General features: G+C 39.3%; 2 protein-coding genes across 3 annotated transcripts in view; one reads left to right on the top strand and one right to left on the bottom strand.

The window, feature by feature from the left end:
• The window catches only part of syk (spleen tyrosine kinase), a 39,238-nt gene extending 26,034 nt beyond the window's left edge, over window positions 1-13,204 (bottom strand). Inside the window, exons 1-4 of one of the 2 annotated variants that reach the window (XM_079658975.1) lie at window positions 13,079-13,204; window positions 2,838-2,943; window positions 2,035-2,096; window positions 6-467 (exon numbers count right to left, since the gene is read on the bottom strand). In XM_079658975.1, coding sequence (XP_079515101.1) covers window positions 6-407 — 402 coding nt within the window. In that variant the 5' untranslated portion in view covers window positions 408-467; window positions 2,035-2,096; window positions 2,838-2,943; window positions 13,079-13,204. Of the gene's footprint in view, window positions 1-5; window positions 468-2,034; window positions 2,097-2,837; window positions 3,098-13,078 lie in introns of those variants that run through there. The other variant, XM_079658976.1, reaches the window with a different exon arrangement.
• Window positions 13,205-14,248: 1,044 nt separating this feature from the next.
• Window positions 14,249-27,820, top strand: part of chd1 (chromodomain helicase DNA binding protein 1) — a 40,474-nt gene continuing 26,902 nt past the window's right edge. The window contains exons 1-14 of the mRNA XM_079656747.1: window positions 14,249-14,610; window positions 16,382-16,497; window positions 17,348-17,549; window positions 19,200-19,325; window positions 19,439-19,629; window positions 20,506-20,780; window positions 21,788-22,013; window positions 23,114-23,214; window positions 23,324-23,502; window positions 23,954-24,078; window positions 24,850-25,066; window positions 25,769-25,858; window positions 25,960-26,150; window positions 27,300-27,488. Of these exons, the coding sequence (XP_079512873.1) occupies window positions 16,445-16,497; window positions 17,348-17,549; window positions 19,200-19,325; window positions 19,439-19,629; window positions 20,506-20,780; window positions 21,788-22,013; window positions 23,114-23,214; window positions 23,324-23,502; window positions 23,954-24,078; window positions 24,850-25,066; window positions 25,769-25,858; window positions 25,960-26,150; window positions 27,300-27,488 (2,165 nt within the window). The 5' untranslated portion in view covers window positions 14,249-14,610; window positions 16,382-16,444. The remainder of the gene's footprint in view (window positions 14,611-16,381; window positions 16,498-17,347; window positions 17,550-19,199; window positions 19,326-19,438; window positions 19,630-20,505; window positions 20,781-21,787; window positions 22,014-23,113; window positions 23,215-23,323; window positions 23,503-23,953; window positions 24,079-24,849; window positions 25,067-25,768; window positions 25,859-25,959; window positions 26,151-27,299; window positions 27,489-27,820) is intronic.

The following is a 27,820-nucleotide window of genomic DNA, read 5'->3' as shown; positions in this document are numbered from 1 at the left end:
CTCACCGCCAGATTCCACGTCTGCTTCACATAGTCCCGGATCAGTTTTTCCTTCAGGTCCTCAAACGGCCCCACCTTGGGCTGCATGTTCTTGGGTCTGTTGCAGGGCTTCTTCAGCAGACACACCAGACCATCCATCTCCTGCGAGTGGTAGTCGATCACCTCCTCGGGGCTCCTGTGGCTCTTGCCTCCGGCGATGGCGAACGTTTCATTGGGTTCTCGTTCGATGGTGTAGTGGTAACAGCGGCTGGAGTGCAGCACGGACAGAGCGAAGCCCCCCAGGTAGTTCCTGCTCTGCCGCAGCAGGTAGGAGCCGTTGCTGGTGCTCGTCTGCTGCAGGTAGTCCTCCGCGTCCTCCCTGGTGATGTTGCCATAGAAGAAGGGCAGGGCGTTCACTGCGTCAGCCATGATGGCGTCTGGATGGTAGGAAGGCCCCTAGTCAAGTTCAGCCACAGGATGCTATTCAATCTGAAGAAATAATGAAACCATAGGACAGTCAAGATGAAGTATCTATGAAAACACAACTGTTACATGAAACCCAACAGGATGACTCATCCGACCCTTCACTTCCTTGCTCAGGTGCCAGAGAACACGTCATGGTGTACAGTTCATTTACAGTACTGCTGTATCAGTGATATGTAACCTGTATGCAGTTTTGTAAAGTAACTAAGTACATTTACTCAAGTACTGTACTTAAGGTAGGGTAGGTAAGAATGGAGAAACCAGCTTGAGTGCGCAAGAATTTGAAAATACACAACCAAAAAAAATCTGCCCCTTCCTTCAGACTTCCTCACAGAGCCCCTCCTCCAACACACACGAACGCGCACATGACCAATGAGGGCACGAGATAAGTTTGTGCACAGATGGAAGGCTGACAGGCAGGTAGGCCATCCAGTTACTTTAGCCGGCTCAGATGATTGGTCGAGCTTTTTACAGCGCTACGGCTTCCACAGATGAAATATTTGCATATATTTATTGTCAAAGCATTTCATGTGTTCATTGCTATCGGGATGTTAAGAAAAAACAAAAAGTGTTTCTGAAGTGAATTACCTACTCTACCTTTAAGTACAATTTTGAGCTACTGGCTTACTTGAGTATTTCAAATGTATACTACTTTGTACTTTTACTCCACTGCATGTATTTAATACCTTTAGTTACTTTACAGATGTGGATGAATGATGTGAAATATAATCAAGTGTTAAATCAGACTTTAGTTCCACCTGGAGTAAATCCACAAGCTACCATGCAGTATACAAAGTCATTCAAACTAGCTGCACCTTTACCAGCTTTGAGAACACTTTCATGATCAATCATTATAAAACATATCATATATATTATTCTGAAATGGACCAATCTGAACAACGACTACTTTTACTGTCGCTACTTTCACTATATTTTGATGAGAATACTTTTCTACTTTTACTTGAGGAACATTTTGAATGCAGGACTTTTACTGTAACAGAGTATTCCTACACTCTGGTACTGCAGACGTGGGATGTAATTGAGTTCATTTGCTCTTGTGTTGAACTTTTACAATACAATAGTAATACAAAATGTGTTATGCTACTTTGTACTTCTACTCCACTACAAGTTAGAAGCTAATATTGTCCACTACATTTAACTGACTGCTTTAGTTACTTTACAGATCAGATTTGTAGCGATACAAAATATGAATCAACTAATACACATAATACATACATAATACACACAAAGTATAATTCTTGGCTTAGTTTATCAATAATTAAAATGAGCGCTACCTTTCCCAGCTGTGATGAACACATTAATGCATCAATAGTAATAATACACTAATTTGATATCATTCTTAAAGGACTTTCACTTTTGGTGCTGAAGAACATTTAGGTGCCAATATATTTCTACTGTTACTTGGAAGGAAGTATTTTTACATTTTAGTATTGTTAGTAATCCAACTCTTCTGAGTGTACAGTAAAAATGGAGCTTGTGTTCAGACGGGAAGACGATGATATAAGATACAATCTGTTGATCACTGTAAACAGGATTACACTTTTGAACTCACAGTCTGGATCCTCTTAGTTCAGGAGTTTGACTTCATGCCACCGGGGCATCACACTTTATATCCTGTGTGTAGGAAAACACAGTGAGAAAATGAACCGTACAAAACGCAGTGTTCTGGAGGTGAAGTCTAAAAGGTCTGGTAACTTTCTGGGGAGTAACGGATTACATGTAAAAGGATAACTTAATCAGTATACCAAAAAAAAATAAGTTAAAATAGTCCCTTGGTGTTGCATTCAAAGAAGATGTAATTGGACTACAGGTACATTTGTAAAAAAATAAAAAGGCTATCCAATACATTTTCAAATAAAGATCCATATATAAAAGGTAGACGTTCTGCTTGAATTGTCTTTTTGGTTTTCATTTAGGCTGCTTTCTTTATTTTGAATATGTTATATTGAAATGTAGTAGGTGGACACCTGTTTTATTAAACAAAAATACTTCTAATTCAGGTACATTTTAAAAACGAAACAACATGTGTAAACTATACTGTTCTGTAGGCCTAGTCTGTAATTTGCGATGACATTTTTGACTATAAATATCTTGGTTTCTTCTTTTCTCTAAGGTTGTTTAAGGGTATATTGTTCTGTATTCTTACGAAGTAGACTTGTAGTATTTATAATATATAATAATAGAGCATTAATTTGCATTGAATGTGATATCGAGATAGTCCAAAAGTAACAGACATGATCAGGTTACATCACTTTTATATTGTGATTATTAGATTACTGATTCAAGTTTTTTATACGGAAACCCTTCAAACCCGAGTGAACCGGACATGGAAGTAAATATACATTTTGCACTTACTGTACACATGAGGTGTTCCTGATCCTCTCCGTCCCTCAGTCCTCCAGCTGCCGTCCTCTGAACAAAACCGGGGGACGAACAGAGCCTCGAAAACTCAAGACGGATCCTTACAAACAACAAAAATGTGCATAAAAAAAGCTGTCAAAGTCTCAGTAGATGTTTTACAGCTGCGTTCTGATACATGAGGAGCGCCGGAGCTTCCTCATTTCAACGACTTCTTTTACTTCCTTTTTTTTTTTATCTGAACACTGACCAACAGCCTGATGCACGCAGGAAATGATGAGACGCCTGCAGTGACACAAGTGACAGCGACTCAGTCCTTTCACATGGGTTTCAGGACATTTCTATAAAAGTGTACCTTTATTTACAGAGAAAACACATTGCAAACATGTATTGGTTATACCTTCAGGTTGATTTCGTTTTATTTAAAAATAATTATATTAAATGTAATGTGACTATTATATTGAGTTTAAATATTAGGTACAACTTAGTAGTATTGCTTTCAACTAACCTAATACAGTTATGTGAAATCTGTTCACATGATACATTCAATTAAAATCAACGTTTCACTTTTTTTGTATGTATAAAACTGAATATTATGTGAATGTATTGATGTTTTGGTATTTTTTTAATAGTTGAAATGATGCTCATACTCTAATCTTTCTTTCTGATTAACTTCTAAGAGTGCCACCAACTTATGTATTTAAAAATGTAATGCAAACGTAATTAAATTCAAATCTAAAATTGAACACTTATCACTGCATGAATTATGTGACTTATACGTTTTTTTAAAGTACTAAACATGCCCAATGTTACTTCTAACTGTACTGATTCCTATTCTTATTAATAAATGAATAAGCTGCATTGTTATGGCCATGCTGGTGTTTATGTTAACTGCTGTGTAACAATCTGCACACATCATTCAAAACGTCAACGTTGCAATCAAAAAGTAAAGAGCAAAGTATTTACATTTTGTGCGGTTAAAAATGCAATGTTTAAAAATAAAGGGAAATATGAATGTGTGTGTGCGTGTGTGTGTGTGTGTGTGTGTGTGTGTGTGTGTGTGTGTGTGTGTGTGTGTGTGTGTGTGTGTGACATACATATCTGTCTGGTTGAGCAAACACTGTGAAGTCGTGCAATGTGTTATGAAATATTTTCATCGTCGTCAAATTCTAACTCACTGTCCTCCGACTGCTCAGTTTAGGCCGTGTGTGTGTGTGTGTGTGTGTGTGTGTGTGTGTGTGTGTGTGTGTGTGTGTGTGTGTGTGTGGGTGTGTGTGTGTGGGTGTGTATATTTGTGTGTGTGAGCAGAACATGTTTCACAATCAGGAAGTGCCCGCCAGCTTTGGTGTTTCACACTCTCCGCACACTGACAGTAAACACACGCACACACACACGCACACACACACGCACAAACACACACGCACACACCCCCCCCCCCCCCCCCCTGCTATGTCCTTAAATATACCTTCAATTAAATTCAAATGAAAACGTCCCTTTTTTAAAGGTGTTTCCTGAACGCAAATATAAAATGAATTCCCTGAAACTACAGCAAGAGCGATGTGAATGTATTACTCTGTGAGGACGAATGAGAGTTGAAATTTGTTTTTAGAAAGTGAGGTCATTTTATGTTGAGGTCACTTCAGAGGGCAGTTTGAGGAATAGACCCTTAGATGTGGGTGGAGTTAAAGGTCAGGGTTAGTATGAAAGGCGCACACACACACACACACACACACACATCCGTACTCTAGAAGTGTTTCTGTTTCTTACTTCTCCCTTTTCATCAGATCTTGCCGTCTCACTGCGCTCAGCGACATTTCCCAGATGTATTTACTCCGCTGGCGTGATCACACTCGTCTCGCACTGGTCTCGCAGTGTTACTTTGTTACGTGCTTTTTCTTTTAAACTCTTTTCAAAACTACAAAAGCTTACCCATTATAAGGTTTCCAGCAATGTAAGTGCAAAAGTTGAAAAGCATCAACGCCTCTTACAGCTCAACTTACGGATCTTTCTTTTGGTAACTTTGTTATCTATGGATTTGTATTGCCATTATAATAAATACTTGCACAATTAAATAGCTCCTCAAATATGATACAAATATTTAAACAAGTATAATACAATCAGTGATATAGGAGAAATTAGTAAACAGTAGCAGTCAATGGAAAAAGAATATCGACTTTATAGTTATGTCCTATAGTTCAATGTGAATCATTTATGACGGGGTGCGGAGCTGGAAGTGAGGGTATTTCTGTATTTCCTGCACGATCTCATTTAATGGTCTGAAACGTAACCTCTTAAATTGTGTTTAAAGCAAATAATAAAAATAACATAAATACTATAATTGTCTTTATGGTTTTACAGCGATCTGCGTCAGAGTAAGAGAAAAGGAAAACAGCACAGATATGTTTTAAACCGGCTGAACGTGACGATGCTTTCCTTTATTCTCTGACTGGGTATATTTCAGTTTGAAAATCTTATTGCGTTTTAAATCTGTTTTTATCGCATGCACCGATTGGTTTGTCTATGTCTGTCTTTGTGCAACCTGTTTTAAAGAGCTATATAAATGTATAAAATATAATGTGAAGAAGTTCTTAACATGCATAATGATACCTTTAATATTCCTGATTATTATTCTTATGAATAAAACAATAAGCGGCATTGTTCTGGCAATGCTGCTGCTTATTTGATCTGCTGTGTAAACTGTCAGGTATTTCAATCTGCACACATTATGAAGGTAGGCTTTTAAAAGGTGAATACAACGTAAACAGCAACTATACAATACATTTGGTAAATGAAGTGGGGTAAAAAGTATAATATTTCCCTTTAAAATAAACAGAAATGCTCCAAAAAGAAAAATTAGAACCTCAAATGTGTGTGTGAGGTCGTGTGTTTCGGTGCGAGCTGTTTTTAAGAGCTATATAAATGACCTGGATCTCGTTCACCGCTCAGTGTGGAAGAGGTTGTGCAACAGTGACATTTGAAGCTCAACACGACACACAGGTTGTGTTGAAGGTGAGTTCAGGTTTGTTTGGAGTGGATGCTCAGAGGGGTGGAAAATATCCCCCTGTGATGTCTGCTCTGCAGCCTGTGGTCTCCTCTCTGTCTCTGAAACTGAAGGAAGCGAACCGTCACTTCCTCGGGTTCTTACCCCCAGTCGAACGTGGTCTTCAGGGGCTACAACTTCTTTTTTCAAATCATAAAAGGAGTTACACTTTCGTATTTACAACTATCAACAACCAGAGGCGGGAGAAGTACTCAGATCTTGTACTTGATTAAAAGTAGAAGTACTCAGATCTTGTACTTAAGTAAAAGTAGAAGTACTCAGATCTTGTACTTGAGTAAAAGTAGAAGTACTCAGATCTTGTACTTGAGTAAAAGTAGAAGTTCTCAGATATTGTACTTGAGTAAAAGTAGAAGTACTCAGATCTTGTACTTGAGTAAAAGTAGAAGTACTCAGATCTTGTACTTGAGTAAAAGTAGAAGTACCAGAGTGTAGGAATACTCTGTTACAGTAAAAGTCCTGCATTCAAAATGTTCCTAAAGTAAAAGTAGAAAAGTATTCTCATCAAAATATAGTTAAAGTAGCGACAGTAAAAGTAGTCATTGTGCAGATTGGTCCATTTCAGAATAATATATATGATATGTTTTATAATGATTGATCATGAAAGTGTTCTCAAAGCTGGTAAAGGTGCAGCTAGTCTGAATGACTTTGTATACTGCAGGGTAGCTTGTGGATTTACTCCAGGTGGAACTAAAGTCTGATTTAACACTTGGTTATATTTCACATCATTCATCCACATCTGTGAAGTAACTAAAGGTATGAAATACATGTAGTGGAGGAGAAGTACACCATTTACCTCTGAACTGTAGTGGGGTAGAAGTACTAAGAAGCATACAATGCACTTAAGTACCTCTAAAGAGTACTTAAGTGCAATATGAGTAAATGTACTTAGTTACTTCCCAGCCCCCATATGCATATAATTCTTGTGCGATAACACTTCTTGTTAAATTTAAAATGATCAAATCTCAAACACTGTCGTCTCTTTTGACCCCTTTCATAAATGAACTGTGCCAAGCGCGGTCCCCCCAGTCAAATAGATGTCAAACCGCCACTGCTTTACTGCAAAAATTGAAGGGATGAGATATTTTAAGATGTCGTTTTTATATTCTTAACCTTACAATCAGAGTTTCATTAACAAGGATCATAGGAAGATTTAATCGACCTCAGCTCGGTTTGGCTCCACCTTGTGGCATAACAGAACTATCAAATGTTTTTTAATCAAATATCAGACAAACAGTGTTAGTGTTAGTGTGTGCAGAACCGGCACGAACCATTAAGCGACATAAGCAGCCGCTTAGGGCCCCGCAGCCACTAAGGGGCCCCCTAGCAACAACAAATTTAATTTTTTAATTTTTTAATTTAAAAATAAATCTCAGTACACCGTCACCGTGGTAAGTATGTTTAATTAATTGTGTTAATATGCCTAGATTGCCTACTCTCAAAGTCATGTATTATATTATTGAGTCAATAATATAATACATTAACCGTGCTTTACCTGAACCTCATCATGACACAAGAGAGGACGGCAGGATTGTAATTTCCCGTGTTCAGTGAATGCAACAGAGGCAAGACATCAGACCAACCAGAGAGTTGAATGGAAATAAACATCTGTCTTATTGGCGGACAGGTACCTATCCTGTGAGCTGTGACAATGTTTAAAATAAACTGTCAGTCGGACTCAGAGTTTTTGAAGATGGACATAAGAAAACATTTTCTTAAAAAATACGACAATTCTCAAGTGGTGGCTCACACAACAGCCCCAGAGCCGCCACTTGAGCCAGGCAAACAAGGTGTCAATGTCAGTAAACTTCCAATTTATGCGAACATGTAAGCAAAGTATAAATTACAGCTACATTGACGTTACTTTGAATCGCGGGGGTAAGCTAAACCGTTAGCAAGTAGCTAGCCAGATATATTAAATAAACACTTTTTCATATAATTTAAATGTAATGCTTTTTAGCGTTACCTGGTGATTTCCAAGAAAGCTCTCTGGGAAATGTTGACTTACTTTTCGACATGAAGCTAGAAGCTACCTTACAGTACACAGTTGATCCAGATTCCTGTCAGTTAAAGTGTTTCACAGTTAGCTTAGCTAAGCATCAACCTAGCACTGAAATATATGGATGTTATGTGACAGTATTTCTGAGAAAAAGTCAGCTGAAATGGTGGCATAGTTGCCACTGCTTTACGCGTCGACAGCATGTTTCAACGTATTTGCAGCAGTAAATAAATGTGGCTATTTGGCCACTGACGTTGCCATAACAACACCTGAATTTAAATGTGCAACCTGTTTTTGTGACAGATTTTTGCAAGAAATTATAATTCTTCTGAATGATATTCCTATTGACAGCTAGTTTCTATGTGAACATTATGAGATGGACAGCCAGAGAGAATAAATGAAAAACAGTTATGAAATACTATGACAAAACAAGAATACAGTTTAAAAGGGGAGTGATTTGTAAAATATCAATTAAAAAAAATCTGCTTACAGTTCTGTTTCATATGGGTGTTGAGAGATGAAATTTCTCCCTCAAAGTGCACCAGATTGATGCTTTTAACTTCAATATTTAAAAAAAAATCTTTCCGGGGAAGCAGGCCCGGACCCCCCTAGAGGAGGTGAGGACCCCCCCTAGAGGAGGTTAGGTCCACGGTGTTTACATGCTTATTTATACAATATGTGTGCTTATGCTAACATCATAAGACAAAAGTTGGTTCCGTGTTGTGTGAAGTGAGAACGTTTGAGGGGGGCCCCCAAGCCAAAGCTCGCTTAGGGCCCCCAAAAGTCTAGAGCCGGCCCTGTGTTTGTGCGTGTGCGTGTGCGTGTGTGTGTGTGTTTGTGTGTGTGTGTCGAATCAATAGCTAGCTTACCTCAAAGTATAAGTATTCCTGCAAACTGGGCAAGTCTTGTCACAGCGACCACAACAAATATACCACCTACTTTTATATTGTTTTATTTATTTTATATGTCTTAAAGGGTTTTATCTTGTATTATCTATTTAAGAGTTTCAATAGCATTTTTTGTTTTTTTATATTGTAATCATTTAACCTCTATTACAATTATCTTTTTATTTTTTATTTCTGTTATACCTCTATATGTTCACTTTGATTTATAGGGTTTTATATTGTTCAGGGTTCCTGCAGGTTTCACCAACTCAAATTTTAGACTTTTTAAGTCCTTTTTAAGACCACTTTGAATAGAAGTAAGACCTATTTTCACAGCAAGAAAGTATGAAGGAAAATTGCTATGAAAGAAGAAATACATCCCATAATTACTTTCAAAGTAAATGTGTTTACGTTCAACATAAGAACGATGACTGAATATAACAGCACACAGAACTGTGTTAGCCAAAAAACAGAAAAGAATAACTGCCTAACCGTGAAAGTGTGTGTGTGTGTGTGTGTGTGTGTGTGTGTGTGTGTGTGTATGTGTGTGTGTGTGTGTCTCTGTGTGTGTGTTACCATCACACTGTATCGTGGGATGTTTGCGTGAACATAACCCCTCTTTAATAGTTTGATTAGATTAGATACGATTTACTTTATTGATCCCAATTTGGGGAGCGGCAAGGCATTGCACCTAATGTGAAAATGAGAAAGAGTAGACAACAAACATAAACAGACATACAACATACATTATAAACATCTCAAAACAGAAAATTAAATAGATCTATAAAGTAAAATATATACATAATGAATGATTTTCTATTTTGAGATGATTTATAATTGTTTATTTTCTACTCTTTTTTTGTTCTCATGATGTGCAATTACTTATTTTATAAAAATTAACTGTAAACATGATTATTTTTATAAATGAACCAAAAGCCTTGAAAGTTTGTTTCTAGTTGATTCTAGAAATACATATTGTTGGTTAGCTGAACTAAAGAAAGCCAATATTAGGATTGGTCAATAACAAGTGGTTCCTTTCTACACAAAGTGTTTAGTTAGTACTTCAGGGTTAATACACTTTTTCAACAATGATTCTCCAGGACCTTTACCTAAGTTTCCATGACCAAAGAAATTACTCTTTCTCAGCGGTACAACTGAAAATGGTTTATGTTAAAATGGAGCAGGAAAATAAGGTCTGCATATGAAACATGTCGTGCCTATCTAAAACAAATCAAATAGTAGGCTAACTAGCTTCTACACGCAAAAGCAACTCAAATCTCTCACCAGCAAAACACCTCGACAGTTAAATGCTAATTTACGTTTCATTGCTATACCGTACAGTATTTATTATCATTATAGTATTACTATTTCGGCGATTAGATAAAATATAAATTATATTTGATGCAACTTTAGTTACATTTCCATGACTTTTCCAAAACTTTTTGTTTTTCCATAACTTTTCCAGGGCCTGGAATTAGCATTTTGAATTTCCATGACTTTTCCAGGTTTTTAATGACCGTAAGAACCCTGGTACTTGCTGGCATTCATTTATAAATATATATTTGTTAATACTAGATGTAAGCATACAGTTTAAAAGAACATTTAAGACCTATTTTTAATTTTAATTCGTGGTAATTTTTGAGGTATCACCTTTTATTGTGTATCTTGTTTTCCTCTGTAAAGCACTTTGGGCTGCATCTGGAGTGAAAGGTGCTAGATAAATAAACGGTATTATTATTATAATTTGTATTATGCTTGAGCGGGTGTAGCAGAACAGCTGCTGAGGAACAGTAAGTGTCTGTCTGACGGTTGCACTTCTCTTTCTGTCAAGTTCCTGCTTCCTATTATTAAAACATGTCGACAAAATGGCGTGCCCTCAAAGACATTCTTCTTTCTGTTTTGTTTCATGCCGAAATTATTTTAAGCATTTGTTTTGTTTCTAAAAAAATGTAAACTATAAAAAAAAATACATAAACGAATATAGTTTTACCAACTAAAGTATCAAAACTAATTGTGTTTATTTACATTGTGGAAGTATTCTTCATGTGTGTGTTGCATAAGTAAATATTTTAATTTGTTCCTCTAGAGCACATGTGTCAAACTCAAGGCCCGGGGGCCAAATCAGGCCCGTGGTGGATTTAATTTTGGCCCGCAGGATAATTTCTAATTCCTATTAGATCTGGCCCGCCGGTATATTGCACGTACACCTTCACTCCATCCTGAGGGTCTCCTCAGCTCAGAGCCTGACCCCAAACATTGATGACCTTGCACCCAAGATGAGATGCCAAGTATCTGAACTAGCATCACAGAGCAGCACACTGAGTTTAATGGATGTTTCCTTCTGCACTTTCTCTCACGACAACAGGGCATGTTTGTTTTTTTCTTTGAGGGGAATAGTTTTGTTGAAGCTGTTGTTGGCCTGTGGGAAAATGTACTCATAAGAAATGACTCTGGAAAAGCTGCAGATAGAGCCATAAGAAATGAATGAACTGATTATTTAATGTTTCATGTTGTTTTTATAGGCAATCATTTAAGCTTTGTTAGTTCCAGGTTTAATATGTGCAATAAGTTCATTTCAATACGTTCTGCAATAAACATTGAACCAGTCCGGCCCTCGACTCGTACCCATTTTTTAATTTTGGCCCACTGTGTATTTTAGTTTAACACCCGTGCTCTAGTCCTTTTACATTTGAGAGCAGAAACCTATGCTGCCTCTCACAACAGTGGTATTTAAGTTGGCGATTAATAAAGTTTACTGTATCTTACTTTCAATCCTGTGGTCACCAACACTTCTCAAAATGTCTGATGAATGTCACAACTAGTATTCTCCCCCCCCCCCCCCCCCCCAAACCAATGCTTTCATTTCCTTGACAACACAACCGTGTGAAAGCACAGAACACGCAAGCTGTATTGTGACAACGGCAATTAAAATAACAAATTAGATCAGTTTTAGCGTTCATGTTTTATATGTGCACTTTACAGACAGTTCTTACCAATTACTGCTCTGACATAAGTCATCCGGCATGTGCAAAATGATCCGTACATGCAGTAAATATCAGCTGCAATGCTTTGAAAAGTATATTTAATACTGCTAAAAGTGTTTCCGAGTAATGGCACAGTTAATCCCACTTCCTCTATTGAAGTTGGGTCCTCGCTTTTTTCATGTTGACACACTGAGGTCAATTTATAACTTGTGTGCAGTATGAAAAAAAAGCAAGATGGCAAAAGAGGAAACATACAAAGTGAAAGATAATAAATCAGTATATCAATTTGTGGAAGTGTTAAAGGATAAAACAAAACATCACATGTTCTTTATGGCAAATGCAGGTATACACACACAAGGGTTAAGATTTCACACATTTTGCTTTCTACTCCAATCTTTATCAACAGGATCCAACTGAGCTTCATTTGCATTTCTCCATCGAACAATATAAAGCCACTGATCTCCACCGCCATTTAAAATGTCACTTTAGTTAATAATTATACAAAACAAACGGTTCTGTCTGGCGGTACCGCAGCATCAGGACCAAAACCACCAGACTCAGGGACAGTGTTATCCCACAGACATTAAGAATGCTAAACACCTGAGCTCTGTGCCTCCATGAACATTCATCTGTTTGGCATCTTACAATTGACTTATTTATCTAAATAGTTATCACTGCAATAAACCTGATTTAATTTCATCTTACTGTACAATAAGTCATTTTACATTATGTTCTTTTATATATCATATTCTATTTACGTGTGTGTACTTCTTGCACCATTTTTTTTAATTGTTTGATTGTTTATGTCTTATTTAACTATGCTGGAGGAGCTCGGGACTTAAGATTTTCATTGCCATTTCTACACTGTGCATATGACATTTAAAACCTTTGAATCTTTTAATAATTCCTTCTCATGAGACAATGCATTTCTGCTCTGATTAAAAAATATATATAATGAGTGTTCAGTGCAGTGGAACACAGCTCATATGCTCATTTGAAGCTACATTAGTTATACTCAGCCGATATATAAATACTCAGGCTCGTAATCAGTGTCCTGCGCCTTTAAATTCATCTCCATGCTTCACGTGCACATATTGCTATGTTCTGCGATAAAATGTCTGCAGGAGGATACCGCTAGTGTCCAAGGGAGCGGATCTCATTATTTCCTCCACATTACCTCCATGGTTTTATTTCCATATGAAGCATCAGCAGCCCTCATTGCTGCTGTTTCCATTCACTTCTCAATACAAGATATGTGGAGGAATGAAAGTGTCTGCATGCTGTGGAGAAATGGAGTGATGTCATCAACTCACCCTGTCAGCACATTGTGAGTCTTCAGTCGGGAACTTTAGGTCATTATTGAGGGTAAAAAGAGAGTGAGCATCCATCGGATCTCTGCAGAATCTCAGCTTCCGTCCCGGAGCTGATGGATTCCTGGCTCACTTCCTATTGGCTCATAATAACCGTAAACAACCAGCATCTTCCAGGTGACCAATCACAGGGAGGCCTGGATATTGTCCCATTTCAATATTTTTGTGATTATGCATCAAATATCAATTTCATTTGTTTAAAAATGGTATGATTACATGTCTGAATGACATCAGATTTGATATGAATGTAGATGAATGCATCATGTGTTAAACAAACATGACCAGCAGATGGCGCTGCTCTATCAGCTGTTTATTCTCACACCGGCTGCTGCACACTGTAGTGTTATATTCAGGTCACTATAACACAGTAGACAAGTAGATTTACATAAGTACATTTTGAGGTAGTACTCAGATCGTGTACTTGAGTAAAAGTAGAAGTACCAGAGTGCAGGAATACTCTGTTACAATTAATAGTCCTGCATTCAATAATATATATAGTTAAAGTAGCGACAGTAAAAGTAGTCATTGTGCAGATTGGTCCATTTCAGAATAATATATATCATGTTTTATAATGATCATTAAAGTGCTCTCAAAGCTGGTAAAGGTGCAGCTAGTTGTAATGACTTTGTATACTGCAGGGTAGCTTGTGAATTTACTCCAGGTGGAACTAAAGTCTGATTCAACACTTGATTATATTTCACATCATTCATCCACATCTGTAAAGTAACTAAAGGTATTAAATACATGTAGTGGAGTCAAAGTACACCATTTACCTTGAATTGTAGTGGAGTAGAAGTACAAAGTAGCATAACATTGAAATACTCAAGTAAAGTACAAGTATCTCACAATTGTACTTAAGTACTGTAGCTACTTGAGTAAATCTAGTTGGCTACTTTACACCTCTGAGTACCCAGTGATTGGTAGGGCGAGCAGTGAATGAAAAGGGCTTTATAAATACATTTTATTTGATCTTTACCTCCCGTAGTGTTTAATTGTGCTCTGGTTTTATTCCATGTGTCCTGTGGAAGTATGTTTAAAAAAACTATCTAAAACTATCTGCTGCCAGATGTTCGCTGCTGATGCAGTGTAGTGAGGCGCACCGTCCTGACGTCACTGTCCGGGGTTTCCTAGTGAAGTGAACCCTACGGCGTCATGGCGGAGGCCGGTTGTCGGAAGACCCTGGTTTGAAATGCCAGTTTTCTACAATCGTAGTTGACAAACGAGGAACAAGACTTTGCTTGCATCTAGCTCGGGAAAGGGGATTTACTTGAGGGGGAGGAAAACCACCAGTGCACCGGTTCTGCTGAACGGAACCGTTCGGGGCTGCTCTCCCTAACTGGGAGAAAGCTAGCTAGCTAGCTAGCCTAAGGTAGCCTTAGCTATCGCAGCTGCTAGCTCGCTAGTTAAATAAAAGAAGAAAGGACCTCTGAAGTGGAAAGTCGGATTTAAACAACAATTCTATTGGAGTTTGCCAGGTAACGTGAAATAACACCAGATAACATACTGCGTGGAGTAACTTATCCTTTAGTTCATTGAGGAAAGTAAGCTAATGTTGATGTGGTAAAAACCGCGAGAAGTGAGCGGCGAATGAAAACAAGATGGAAGAGGGTGAAGTTAGGTTAGCTAATTTGGTTTGTGGTTTTAATAATGAATACTAAATACATTTAGTACTCTCATGTGGACCACTACGTGCCCAGACATTTGCATAGTGAAATAGTCCCGACTGAATAACGCGGAATGTCGGCTATAGATGGAGAGAGAACATCCCAGAGGTGCTAAGATGAACTAGCGCAAAGTTTTGTCATTTTGTTAGCTTCCGTGCTAGCCTCGTGCTTCATAACGTTAGCTAGCTACTTTCCTTGGCAACGTTAGTAAACGATGGACTATCACCCCTAGCTCACTTCATTGTAACTGAACCAACAATAATGTAAAAATAAAAACATGGCACGACATTTAACAGTTGCCCACATTGTTCTAACACATGTTGTAGAATAAAACAGGTGCTTTAACTGTTTTACATGTTATGATTGTGTAACTCCGAGGATCATAATACTAGCACAACAGATAGCTAACACTGGTTGATTTAACATTGGGGACAGTTAGTATCCTGTAGCAATGAAGTGGCCATAAATTAGTATCCTGCTAGGGGTTATGCGGTCATTGTATTATAAAATACTGACTGGCGCGTTAGCGGTGTCTGCATACATTACGTCCCCCCCGCCAACGGTTAATATTGGCGTCATTGACCGATAGTAGATAGTTAGCTTCATGCTAACCACTATCCACACTTAGCTCGGATGACACCTGTGTAGGAAGAAGTCTGTTTACTACGAGGTTTTGTTTGGGCATGGCTAAAGTTTAAGTGGTTATTTAGGGTTTAAGAGTGTCCACGGAGATTTGTGTGGATGTGAAACACGCTGCTTCTGCGCAGGCCCTGGTAGGCCGCTGCGGGGAGAACAAATACAGCTAAGTTCAGAGACTAACCGTCCCAACATCACCCATCTGTTCTGGGTTCAGATACCCAATAATAAAGAAGTGTTTTGGTGATCGACAGTTAAACCTCTCTAAGAACTCAACTGTAGGTCATTAATTACTTTTCACGATTTTCCTCATTAAAACATGTCTCGTGTGCAACTGTATTGACAGCTCCCCCAGCACAGGTCAGAATCAGAATTCCTTTATTCTTCCCATAGAGGGGAGATGTACATTGTTACAGCAGTATAGAGATGAACAATTGAAATATCACAATATTGGATGATAAGAAGGCATTCATATAGTATTTAAAATACAATAAAAATGTACAGAAGTACACATTTATGCTTTTACGTAAGCAGTATTTATAAGTGTAACAATGTAAAATGATGTGTGCTAGCAGGTTGATTGCAGTATTGAAATATACCTGAAATTATACATTTACATAATAACATACAGATTCTTGTTGGAATAAGTTAATTGGCGGATGCAGGGTCTATAGTTGTTCAGGGATGGTGCACTGCAAACATTGTAAGCATTTTTACATGTAGTGTGTTATTTCTTTTAACAAGACGAAGGCAACGCCCTGGTATTTCCCTATATGATGTCTTTATTTCTTATGGCATACAGGATACTGTATGTCACATTGTTGTAAGAGCCTGAGACTCTCATTTCCAACAACTCACCTGTAGCTGTTGTGCATATGACAAATGCATGTTTAAATCTTTTCCTGACTGACTTTCTAATGTTGTTATTATGCTTCTTCCCCGACAGAATAACCACGTGGAGCATAGTAGTAAAGTTCGTCAGGGGGAAGTCTATACTTTGGGCTTCAACATGGCTGGACGCAGTGAGGAGGAAAGTGTAACCAACAGTGGTGCAGAATCAAGGTAATAACACATCTTTCACTTGAGGACTTCGGAGTAGTTTTGATGATGGAATGACACAGCTAATGATATATGAATTCCTATGTATCTGAGCCTTATGTTTACACATCAGACGGGAGCACATTTCTGTGTCTGGGACGCTGCCATCTTTTGTTTGTTTACGCTGAAATGTGTCATTTATGAAGTAACAGACTAAAGGTCTAATGTCATACCACAGTTGTTTACAGTGTTTCTGTGACTGTGTAAATTACACCCCAGAGCAGTACTGCATTAAGGCAGAATTCTACTATGCTGAAAGGTCTTGATGGCCGAATTGATCATCTTATGATCTTAAAGATTGCAACGTCAACTATGCTAAAAATGTCATCCATCTCAAATCTGCGCATTCACATATATATCATGTATTAACACATTTCTGAACCAAATGTGTTCTGGTAATGTAACGCCTCTGATATGTCCACTCTATGGTCTTTTTAACCTTGTTTCATATTTTAAACATCATGTAAGCCCATTAATTGACTATTTCTTGCAACATGCAAGAAGCTATGTGTGTGTTGGATTCAACCCATAACATTTTATATCCACCATCACTTCCTCTGTGAATATGATGGCATTGTCTAAAGAAATAATAAGATGGTAGCATACGGCTATTTTAGTGTCTTATTGGGTTTAATTATACACCCGGTCTGAATGGATGTTTATAATAATAAACGCCAAATGGTTTCAGAGAACTATAATTTAGTTGTGCCAGCTATTATATTGTGGTTTCAATGACTCTCATAGGCTGGTTGGATTTGTGGATGACTCATGCATTTATATGTGTTTTATCATTTTCTTTTTTTACACATTACAGTAATTCTGACGATGAATCGGGTTCTGGGTCGGGCTCCGCGTCAGGGTCAGGGTCCAGTTCCAGCTCCTCCAGCAGCAGCAGCCAATCAGGGAGCAGTGACTCAGGAAGTGGATCAGACTCTGGCAGCGGGTCAGATTCTGACACAGAGAAAGCCAAGGAGAAGATCGAAGCCCCAAATAAGTCAAACATCGATGGAGCTGAGGTAAACGCACGAGAAAGAAATACGTTTTCCTTGTTGCCCCTCAATCTGCACATGAGTGGATGCCTGTGTGCAGATGTTTTATTTAGTGACGCATTGGCAGAACATCCGCATTGCCGATGTTAGCCCTATTTTCTATCAACAGCACATTGGGGATTAGGTGACCTGCGGTGATGGCAGTAACTAATATATATCAGTTTTACTGGGCCAAGTATTAGAACGCTTGCTGAGGGCGATATACTGGAACGTTAAAGTATTTCACGCCGCAGTCTTCTCCACCCTTCTCCTATCTGTGAAGAACAGCAGGGCATGTTTCAGGATTTAAGGGATCGGTTAATGAAATCCAACATTCAGACAGTTATTGCGACTTGTTATCACTTCCCTCGGAAACATGTTTTGCAAAAACTTTGGCTGAAGTGGCTATTGGGTGTTCATTCTTCAGTGTCTGAGGCACAGACACAAAAACGCATGTTGTGAAATTCCATTGTTCATGTTGGCTGTTTAGGTAAACTGACCGCTGTGGTTTTAGTTGCCTCCGCTCTAACTGCTTCGTGTGGGTGTGAGATGAACAGTGAGCGCATAGTGTCTGTTCCTGAAAGCATCTGCTTGCATCACTGTAGCAACACTACGTCTAATGCAAGGGACTGCTAAAACAAGTATATAGAGAGGTGCAGTCCCGCCCATCTACTTCCAACCCATGGGACCTTATTTCGGAAAAATAATGTATTGAGTTCAATGGAGAGAGAACACTTATCTTTCGATCCCGTTTGAATTGTGCCACGAATTACACATATGATGTTTGTCAATCTTAAAAAATCATTTCCATGTAAAAAAAGTCACAGTTTGTCGTAAAACTGTTGAAATATGAGACTATGAGAAATATGCAACTAGAAAGACTACAAATCCCAGAATCCCGGTCCCGCATGCTGGCTCTTACGGAACCGACTAACTCCCCTTGTGTGTGTGTGCAGCTCTCAACATGCCCAGACTTGGAGTGATTTTCACCTCTTTTAATACTTTCCGCCTCATTCTGAAAGAAAGAAGTGAAATGTGCCAACGTGACGGCCGTCTTGGTGTGTGGTGCGAGACGGGAGATGTAGTTCATTGAGCGGTTTCACACAAAAATGTGTTACTTCAGATTTTTACGACACATTTTATTTTTTGGACTTGCAAAATTATCTTTTAAATTGACAAACATCTTATGTTATATCATATCAACTGGCATTTTCTTTATAAACTGTACCCTGTGTCCTTCTATAGTCCATTTCCTGTTGTTTGTCTTGTCTTACCCCGACTGATACTTCACTAAATCCACTGTTTTAATTGTTCCCTATATTGCCCCTATGTCCTGTAAGGTGTCCTTGGGTGTTATGAAACGCGCCCCCCCAAAATAAATGTATTATTATTTATTATGTGTAATTCGTGGCACAATTCAAACGGGATCGAAATATAATCTTTCTCTCTCCATTGACTTCAATACATACTTTTTCAGAAATAAGGTCCCATGGAGCTCCCCCGGAAAGGGAGGGACTTCGCCACTCTATTTGCAAAACTCAAGAGCTCCAATGGCTTGATGGGAACTAGTTGGACTCATTTCCAGTAAAAGCCTTTGAACTTGTTCACATATCTTTCCTCTCCACTCATTGATTGCAGTTCTGGAAGTCCAACCCAAGTATCCTAGCAGTGCAAAGATCTGCTATGCTCAGGAAACAGCAGCTTCAGCAACAACAACAGCAGCAGCAGCAACAGCAGAGACAGAGCTCCTCTGGATCTGATGAGGTTTGTTTACAATCCCCCAAAGCACTTGTTCTGTGCTGTTTGATTGGGCGCTAAGAAGGTGCACTAAATGAATCAGCGCTCTCTGATTGTGCAACTGTCTGTCTCTCTTCTAGGACTCGTCAAGTAGCGATGGATCTGACTCATCAAGTGGATCCAAAAGGAGAAAAAATTCAGGCTCCTCTGGATCAGGCTCTGGATCTGGGAGTGGTTCTGGATCAGACTCGTCCGCTGAGGAGAAGAGTGAAGAAACGGCATCAGACTATGAGCCTAGTCACACAATCAAAAGCAGAAAGCCCCCAACCAAGTGAGTGCACAGTCGCCCTTTTTAATTGGATGTCTATTTTCATCTTATAGTAGCCTCTCAGCTCAGCTGCTAAGGACTACAAATAATAACTTTTCCTCATTCGTCATGTCTCAGGACCAGAGGTGGGAAGTAGTGGAGTACAAATACTTCGTTACTGTACTTAAGTACATTGTTCTGGTATCAGTACTTTACTCCACTACTTATCTTTCTGACGACTTTTTACATTTCTAACACGTCTTACATGTTGAACTCAAATACCTGTACTTTCTACTTCTTACATGTTGAACCCAAATACCTGTACTTTCTACTTCTTACATGTTGAACACAAATACCTGTACTTTCTACTTCTCACATTTTGAACACAAATACCTGTACTTTCTACTTCTTACATGTTGAACACAAATACCTGTACTTTCTACTTCTTACATGTTGAACACAAATACCTGTACTTTCTACTTCTTACATTTTCCAAACAGGCTGGTTCCTTTAGTCTGAATGTGTGTTTGGTGGCGTGATCATTATTATTTAGAGTCATTGCGTGCCTATTGATTTGAACACGATCCGTGTATCCATCATTTCCTGGTCTTCTCTAAAGAAGAGGGACCAATGGAAACGTTGTCATGTTGCCGTTGTTCAGCATGGAAACATTCATTAGCTAACAATGACATTATTGTTCTATTAATATAAAGGGAGGTCAGGTACTCTTTAAAACAGCAGCTAGTTATGGGTACTTTTTACTGAAGTACATTTCAAAGCCTCTTTACTTTGACTTGAGTAAAGAAGTTTAGTCAGTACTTCTACTTTCACCAGAGTATTTTTAAACACGAGTATCTCTACTTCTACTCGAGTAAAGGATGTGTGTACTTTTGCCCTAAGGATGAATTATCGGAATGGGAAGAAAAGCACCAACCAGAAGAAGAAAAAGTCCACGAATCATTCTTCTTCTGATGAGGATGATGAGTACAAAAAGGCGGCCGCTGCGGGGCCCCGGCGGCAGGCCACGGTCAACGTCAGCTACAAGGAGGACGATGACCTGAAGACCGACTCCGACGACCTGGTGGAAGTTCTCGGTGAAGACGTCCCGGCGCCTGAGGAAGAGGAGTTTGAGACATTGGAGAAAGTAATGGAGTCCAGGATAGGGAGGAAAAGAGGTAAGGAACTCGATCACGCTGATTAATCATTGAATTCAACCGGCACTATAAACACATCACATTTTGTATTCTGGAAACATCATTTGTGACAATGAATCTATTTTTATTGAACTATTCCTCCAAGACTATGGTGGTAATTCAGTCATTTTAGCCTTTGCTATTTACTTACAGATTGTGGGGTGTTATAAGTTATAAGCTAGTTAGCTAAACATATTAGTTGTATTTTATTGTTGTAAGCTGCTTATTTATTTATTATCTATGGAACGTTTAAATTACTGACTGGAACATTGACTCACAAATCTTGAACTTCCTGTCAGGGATGCTCCGATCTCCAATTTTGGGGCCGATCCGATCGAGTGGGCGGGGCCTATGGGGGGACCATTTAAAGTGATGTTTAAAACTCAGTTAATGGGGCTCATTCACTGGCCCTTCCTCAAACAACAACCAACACAATTATTACATTCAAATGAAGTACATTATTCAAGTTCACATTAACTTTGGATAATAACACGGAGAAATGAGCGGAAGCGCTCTCTCTCTCTCTCTCTTTCTCTCTCTCTCTCTCTCTCTCTCTCTCAGCCTGTCAGTATCTCATGCAGCTCACTGATCCAGTAATGAGTGACCCGACACTGAAGAATAAACATATTTATAACTAGCTAGTTCCAGAGGTAGATCAAATATCTAAGCGCGTTAGGTCTAACTCTTAGTGTGTGTTGCTCCGCTCACCGGTCCGTCACGGCGGGTGGAGCTGCAGGATTTCTGCTTCACACACGTTGCTATTTTACTGTCTTTTTCGAACACCTTAAAATACTGCCAGACTGGTGAAGCCGTTTTGGCGAGCTTGTTTTGCCGCGCACAGAGAAAAGTGTCATGTATTTTATGTCATAATTCTACGTCGGCGGCCGATCGATCGGAGCATCCCTACTTCCTGTTTAGATGTACCATAAAAACTTGAGTTCTAAGGATGAATTTCAATGTATTTGACATTGTTTTAACTTTCCTAACAGCCACAGGAAGTGTCACCACTGTGTACGCCATAGAAGCAGACGGGGACCCTAATCTCAACTTCAATCCCAACAAAGAGGCTGGGGACATCCAGTATCTGATCAAGTGGAAGAACTGGGCGCATATCCACAACACCTGGGAGACAGAGGACACGCTCAAGTTACAGAACGTCAAGGGCATGAAGAAACTGGACAACTTCAAGAAGAAGGATACGGATAAAAAGAGATGGTGAGAGCGTGTTCAACCCTTAGATACATAAGTGGGTCTTTTTTGACCCCGTGAGGTGCTTTTTCTTGAAGTATCTTTGTAATTACATTTTTTGGATATCATGCCATTCACATTTTTAATTTACATTTTAAGAAATTGTAGTTTTTGTATTACTACCCCAAGCTTCCATAAGTGGGTCAAAAATGACCCGCATGCATTTCCTATGGGATCCTATGGGAACCTTTGATTCTTATCACCTGTTGCTGTCAGGAATACATTCACTGTGGACCACACAGACTACATCACAAGTGACACCTCTCAGGAAGATTATTTCACACAGCAAGATCTGATACCTAATAATAATAATAATAATAATACATTATATTTGTATAGGGCTTTTCAAGGACTCAAAATCACTTTACAATATAAGGGAAGGTTAGGGTGGGGGGTAATAGGACTATCAAACTTGATCAACCGGCATGGATTGATGGGGGGTTGGCTATGAGTAGACAAAAGGAGAAGAGATGAGTTTTGAAAAGGGACTGGAATACTGTGAGGGTCTCAGAATGAATCGATATGTTCAAAACGTTTTTTTTTCAAAATGTAATTTCTTTTTCAAAATGTAATTTTTTTTTCCAGAATTTAATTTTTTTTTCCTAAAATTATAAATACTGAAAAATTAAATATAAGATATTTCTAGTGTGAACCAAAATATTATACTAAATATTATACAAGTTATTTTTCTTAACAAAAATGGCATCAAAACACACATTATTCTAATACGGGTCCTTTTTGAGCCACTTATGGAAGAGTGTAGACACTCGTGCATCTAAGGGTTAACCAGTTTAATGCTGAGATCATTACAAACCGTTACAGACCGACAGTTTTTCTTCCGGCCACTGAGCTGCAGGAAAGACTACTTTGGCATTTATGATGACGATCAAATAACAGACAAAGAAACAGTCTCACTGGCTGGCTTTCCTCCCCTTTGGTTGGTCCCCTCCGGTCTCTTCTGTCAATCAAATTGGTCATTTGATAACAAGCATGCTATATACTTGTTTTTTTTAGATAAAAAATACAGGCTATTTCTTATTATCTAATGTTTTTTCTTTTCTCCTCAGGTTAAAAGCTGCATCACCGGAGGATGTAGAGTATTTCAATTGTCAGGAAGAATTAATGGACGACCTGCACTCTCAGTACCAGATAGTGGAGCGAATCATAGGTGAGCTTTCTACATCACTTGTTGTTTGTATTTAGTTCTTTCCTCTGAATACTTTTAATGCTTTTTGGAATCCTGCAACTTACCGGCTCTCTGACTTTCTATGCTGCAGGACATTCCAACCAAAAGTCGGCGGCGGGTTACCCAGACTATCTGTGCAAGTGGCAGGGTTTGCCATATTCGGAGTGTAGCTGGGAGGACGGGGCTCTCATCGGCAGGAAGTTCCAGAAATGCATCGACAACTACATGAGCAGAAACCAGTCCAAGAACATTCCTTTCAGAGAATGCAAGGTAACGCACCGGGACTTATGCAGGGGAAGCATGTTGTGAAGTAGATCACCAATGTTTATGTTGTTATTTAGAAAATATGTTGTTGATCCGGTCTTTCAGACTAAACTATGTTAACAAAGACTGGAAAGCTGTGTAGTGTCGTACGTTGTCTCGAAGCTCATTCATTCAAAGTGTGAAATCTAGCATCTTCCTGTTGGTTGCAATGGGGAAACAAGTGTCAAAAATGTGTAGTAACACAAACACTTATTAAAATCCAGGGGGTGGAGCTAGTTTGTTGTACAACAGCCAAGAATTGTGTCAAGATATCGTTGTCCTAGGTTAAAAAATAAGCACTTGGAGCGTTACGTTGACACAGGGCCTAAGTCTAGCTCAATGTGATCTCTTCTGTGTCAGTTCAACTGAACCCAGCGTTTTGACTTGAATATTCAACGACTGCTCTTCTCTCCTGCAGGTGCTCAAACAGAGACCCAGGTTTCTGCCTATGAAGAAGCAGCCGACGTACATAGGAGGCGAAGGACTGGAGCTCCGAGACTACCAGTTGGACAGCTTGAATTGGATGGCCCACTCCTGGTGCAAGTATGTTTCATCCTTTTTAATTCTCAACTTGTGTCACGACTAGGGGTGCAACAACTAATGGATTAAAATCGATGACCAAATTAGTTGCCAACTAATTCAGTGGTCGATCCGTTGGTGTTCATTCATTTAGCAAAAGTGCACCACATTCAGACAGGAATGCACCGGGTTCGACTCTTTCTAGTAGCTCTGTAGCCCCATCCACGAGTAACGTTTCCACGTCAGGTGTTATGTATGCTAGCAGCAACACACGGAGTTAACTCAATTATACAAACATGGGTTCATGATTAGAGGTAAAGTTATTTAGTTTGTTAAAGTTTCAGCTATTCTGTTAACAGTTCTGTCTTCAGATTATTTAATACGAGTTGTTAAAACATTGTTGTTTCTTTTGATGTGAAATATTATGTATTTAATTTAAATAAAAAGCTATGTTCATTTTGTTCACAATTTGTTAATTTAATAATATATGTATTTTTGAATCAAGCATTCATCTTTATTGTCTTCATTGTTAGTTTCCACATTCCTAAAACAACCTCAAGCTAAATCTAAAAGTCAATGGCTAAATAAGAGTGTTTGAGAAATTGTGTAATGCATAATAGTCGATTAATCGTTTCATTAATCGATGATCAAATTAGTCGTTTGTTGCAGCCCTAGTCACGACCCATTCTGTAATCACGAGGATGCACCCAGCGAATAAAAAGACATCCCATGGAGATATGATGTGGACCAGCCCTCAATCTGAGCTCTTGTTTCTCTCATTTTCTTCATTCATAGAAGCCACAGTTGTATTCTTGCGGATGAGATGGGTTTAGGGAAGACCATCCAGACAATCTCCTTCCTCAACTACCTGTTCAACGACCACCAGCTGTACGGACCCTTCCTGCTGGTCGTGCCTCTCTCTACACTCACCTGCTGGCAGAGGGAAATCCAGCTTTGGGCCCCTCTGATGAACTTTGTGGTCTACCTGGGAGACATCAGCAGCAGGAACATGGTATGGTGACGCGCGCACACACACACACACACACACACACACACACACACACACACACACACACACACACACACACACACACACACACACACTCTTTTTCTCTCACACACACACACACACACACACTCACACTCACACTCACACTCTTTCTTTCTTTCTTTCTCTCTCTCTCTCTCTCTCTCACACACACACACTCTTTCTTTCTCTCTCTCTCTCTCTCTCTCACACACACACACTCTTTCTCTCTCTCTCTCTCTCTCTCTCACACACACACACACACACTCTTTCTCTCTCTCTCTCTCTCTCTCTCACACACACACACACACACTCTTTCTCTCTCTCTCTCTCTCACACACACACACACACTCTTTCTCTCTCTCTCTCTCTCACACACACACTCACACTCACACACACACACACACACACACACACACACACACACACACACACACACACACACACACACACACACACACACACACTCTCTCCTTCTCTCTCTCTCTCTCTCACACACACACACACACACACACACACACACACACACTCTCTCTCTCTCTCTCACACTCACACACACACACTCTCTTTTTCTCTCTCTCTCTCTCACACACACACACACACACACACACACACACACACACACACACACACACACACACACACACACAAACGGTTTATTAATGTCTTTTATTTCCTTTTCAACAGATCAGGACACACGAGTGGATGCATCCTCATAACAAGAGGCTAAAGTTTAACATCATTCTCACGACGTATGAGATTCTTCTCAAAGACAAGGTCAGTATCGATCTCGTTGTTTATCCCATGAATGAGGAAATAAAGGTAATTTGGTATGCGCTGCAGTGTGTCCATGTTAACCTTGTGTCGTGTACTTCCAGTCCTTTTTGGGCGCTGTTAGCTGGGCTTTCATTGGTGTGGATGAGGCGCATCGACTGAAGAACGACGACTCCCTCCTGTACAAGACCATGATGGATTTCAAGTCCAATCACAGGCTTCTGATCACAGGAACGCCGCTGCAGAACTCTCTGAAGGAGCTGTGGTCCCTGCTGCACTTCATCATGCCAGAGAAGTACGCTTTATTCATTATTAAGCTTAAATGTTTGATCATGAGGATGGTTGTTGTACTGTACTATTCTCTGAGTGGCAGTGACAGTGCAACACAGGGTCATATCAATGGGAGGGTCTGCACTCTAAACATCTGATGTGCAAAATGTGTTTTTCGTCACTTCTTTTTTAAACTTATAAGATAATCTCCTTGTCCTTTTCATGCAGGTGCCAAAATACAACATCCAGTAACTGCTTTTTCCCCTTTGTAATATTATTTGTTTTAGTTGTTTTGAAAGACTGCTTTGTTTGCTTTGAGTCAGACACTTAGCTCCAGTGTAACAAATCAGATATTGCTGTGTGCACGGCATTAAGTCAGAATATAGACGGGTGACTACTAGGGATGCCAGAAACTGACCATGATCAAAATCGAAAATCGGACAACCCTGGCGAATAATCAATTATTCAAAAATATTTTTTTTCCCTGCGATATATATTGCGTTTTTTTTAACTATATTTAACCGGATGAAGGATTTTAGTCCCGGACGTCTGGATCTTAACTGGTTGACTCATCATACCTTAAGTCATGATCTAACATGTTATGATAATGCATGTTGCTTACCCTCAAATAAGGGGGTTCCTCTTTGAATGAAGAAGCTTTTTGTATCCAAAATAGTTCTAGATGTTGCTTTTCTTCTTGGAAGTAAATCTTAATTCTCTCCGGTATTGTCCTCCCGTGCCTCGCTCATTTGTTACCGGTGTTTTGATGGTCTGCAAACTAGCGGGGCGGGGCCTGCTGTGATCTGATCAAGAATGATTGTGATTGGTGGTTTGCTGTGCATGCAGAGCCTGCATGTCACTCACTCAAGTACCCCTGACATGAGAGCCGCGCAAGTTTTCCTTTTGTAGCAAGCAGCAAAATAATTGTGACATGACGTGTTTGAGTTAATTTACCTACTTAATATCGCACGCACTAAAAAAAAAAGAAAAGAAATTAATACATTTTTTAAAATAAAATCGCACATCCCTGCGATGTGAATATCGCGCATATCGCGGTGATCGCCATGACACGATATATCGTTCAGCCCTAATCTGTGCTACGGTGAATTGACAACTTCTTCATATATAATGTGCACGGCACCTCTCATGTCTGTTCTATGTGTTGTTTCTCTAGGTTTCACGCCTGGGAGATCTTTGAGGAGGCGCATGGTAAAGGCAGAGACTCGGGATACGCCAGTCTGCACAAAGAGCTGGAACCGTTTCTCCTGCGAAGAGTCAAGAAGGACGTGGAGAAATCTCTTCCTGCCAAAGTGGAGCAGATCCTCCGAGTGGAGATGAGCGCTATCCAGAAACAGTATTACAAGTAAGAGCTGGACTCGACCCCTTCACAAGTAGATCGTTTCATTATGCGAGTAAACGATGTGTGAGTTTAGGTTGGTATGTGCTGAATGGTAAACAGTGAAACACTTGTGTCTGCTTCCTTTTGTCCACGTTGGTCTGGCATGTAAAGGCTGCGTTCATAATGACAGAGCAGCCTTTCAAGTGTCCGGTGTTTATGTGCTGCTGTAGAAAAGATGAACCAGGAAAACAGTTAAAGGCTTGTTCGCGTGCAAGTCTCTCTGCACTGGTGAATGTATAAGGATCCTATTTTTTAAAGCATAAAGTATTCTAAGCGTTATACTCAAAAACACTTGG

The sequence above is a fragment of the Notothenia rossii genome, assembly GCF_949606895.1.
Source record: "Notothenia rossii genome assembly, chromosome: 11".
Lineage (NCBI taxonomy): Eukaryota > Metazoa > Chordata > Actinopteri > Perciformes > Nototheniidae > Notothenia > Notothenia rossii.
This window is presented reverse-complemented; position numbering and strand designations above follow the sequence as displayed.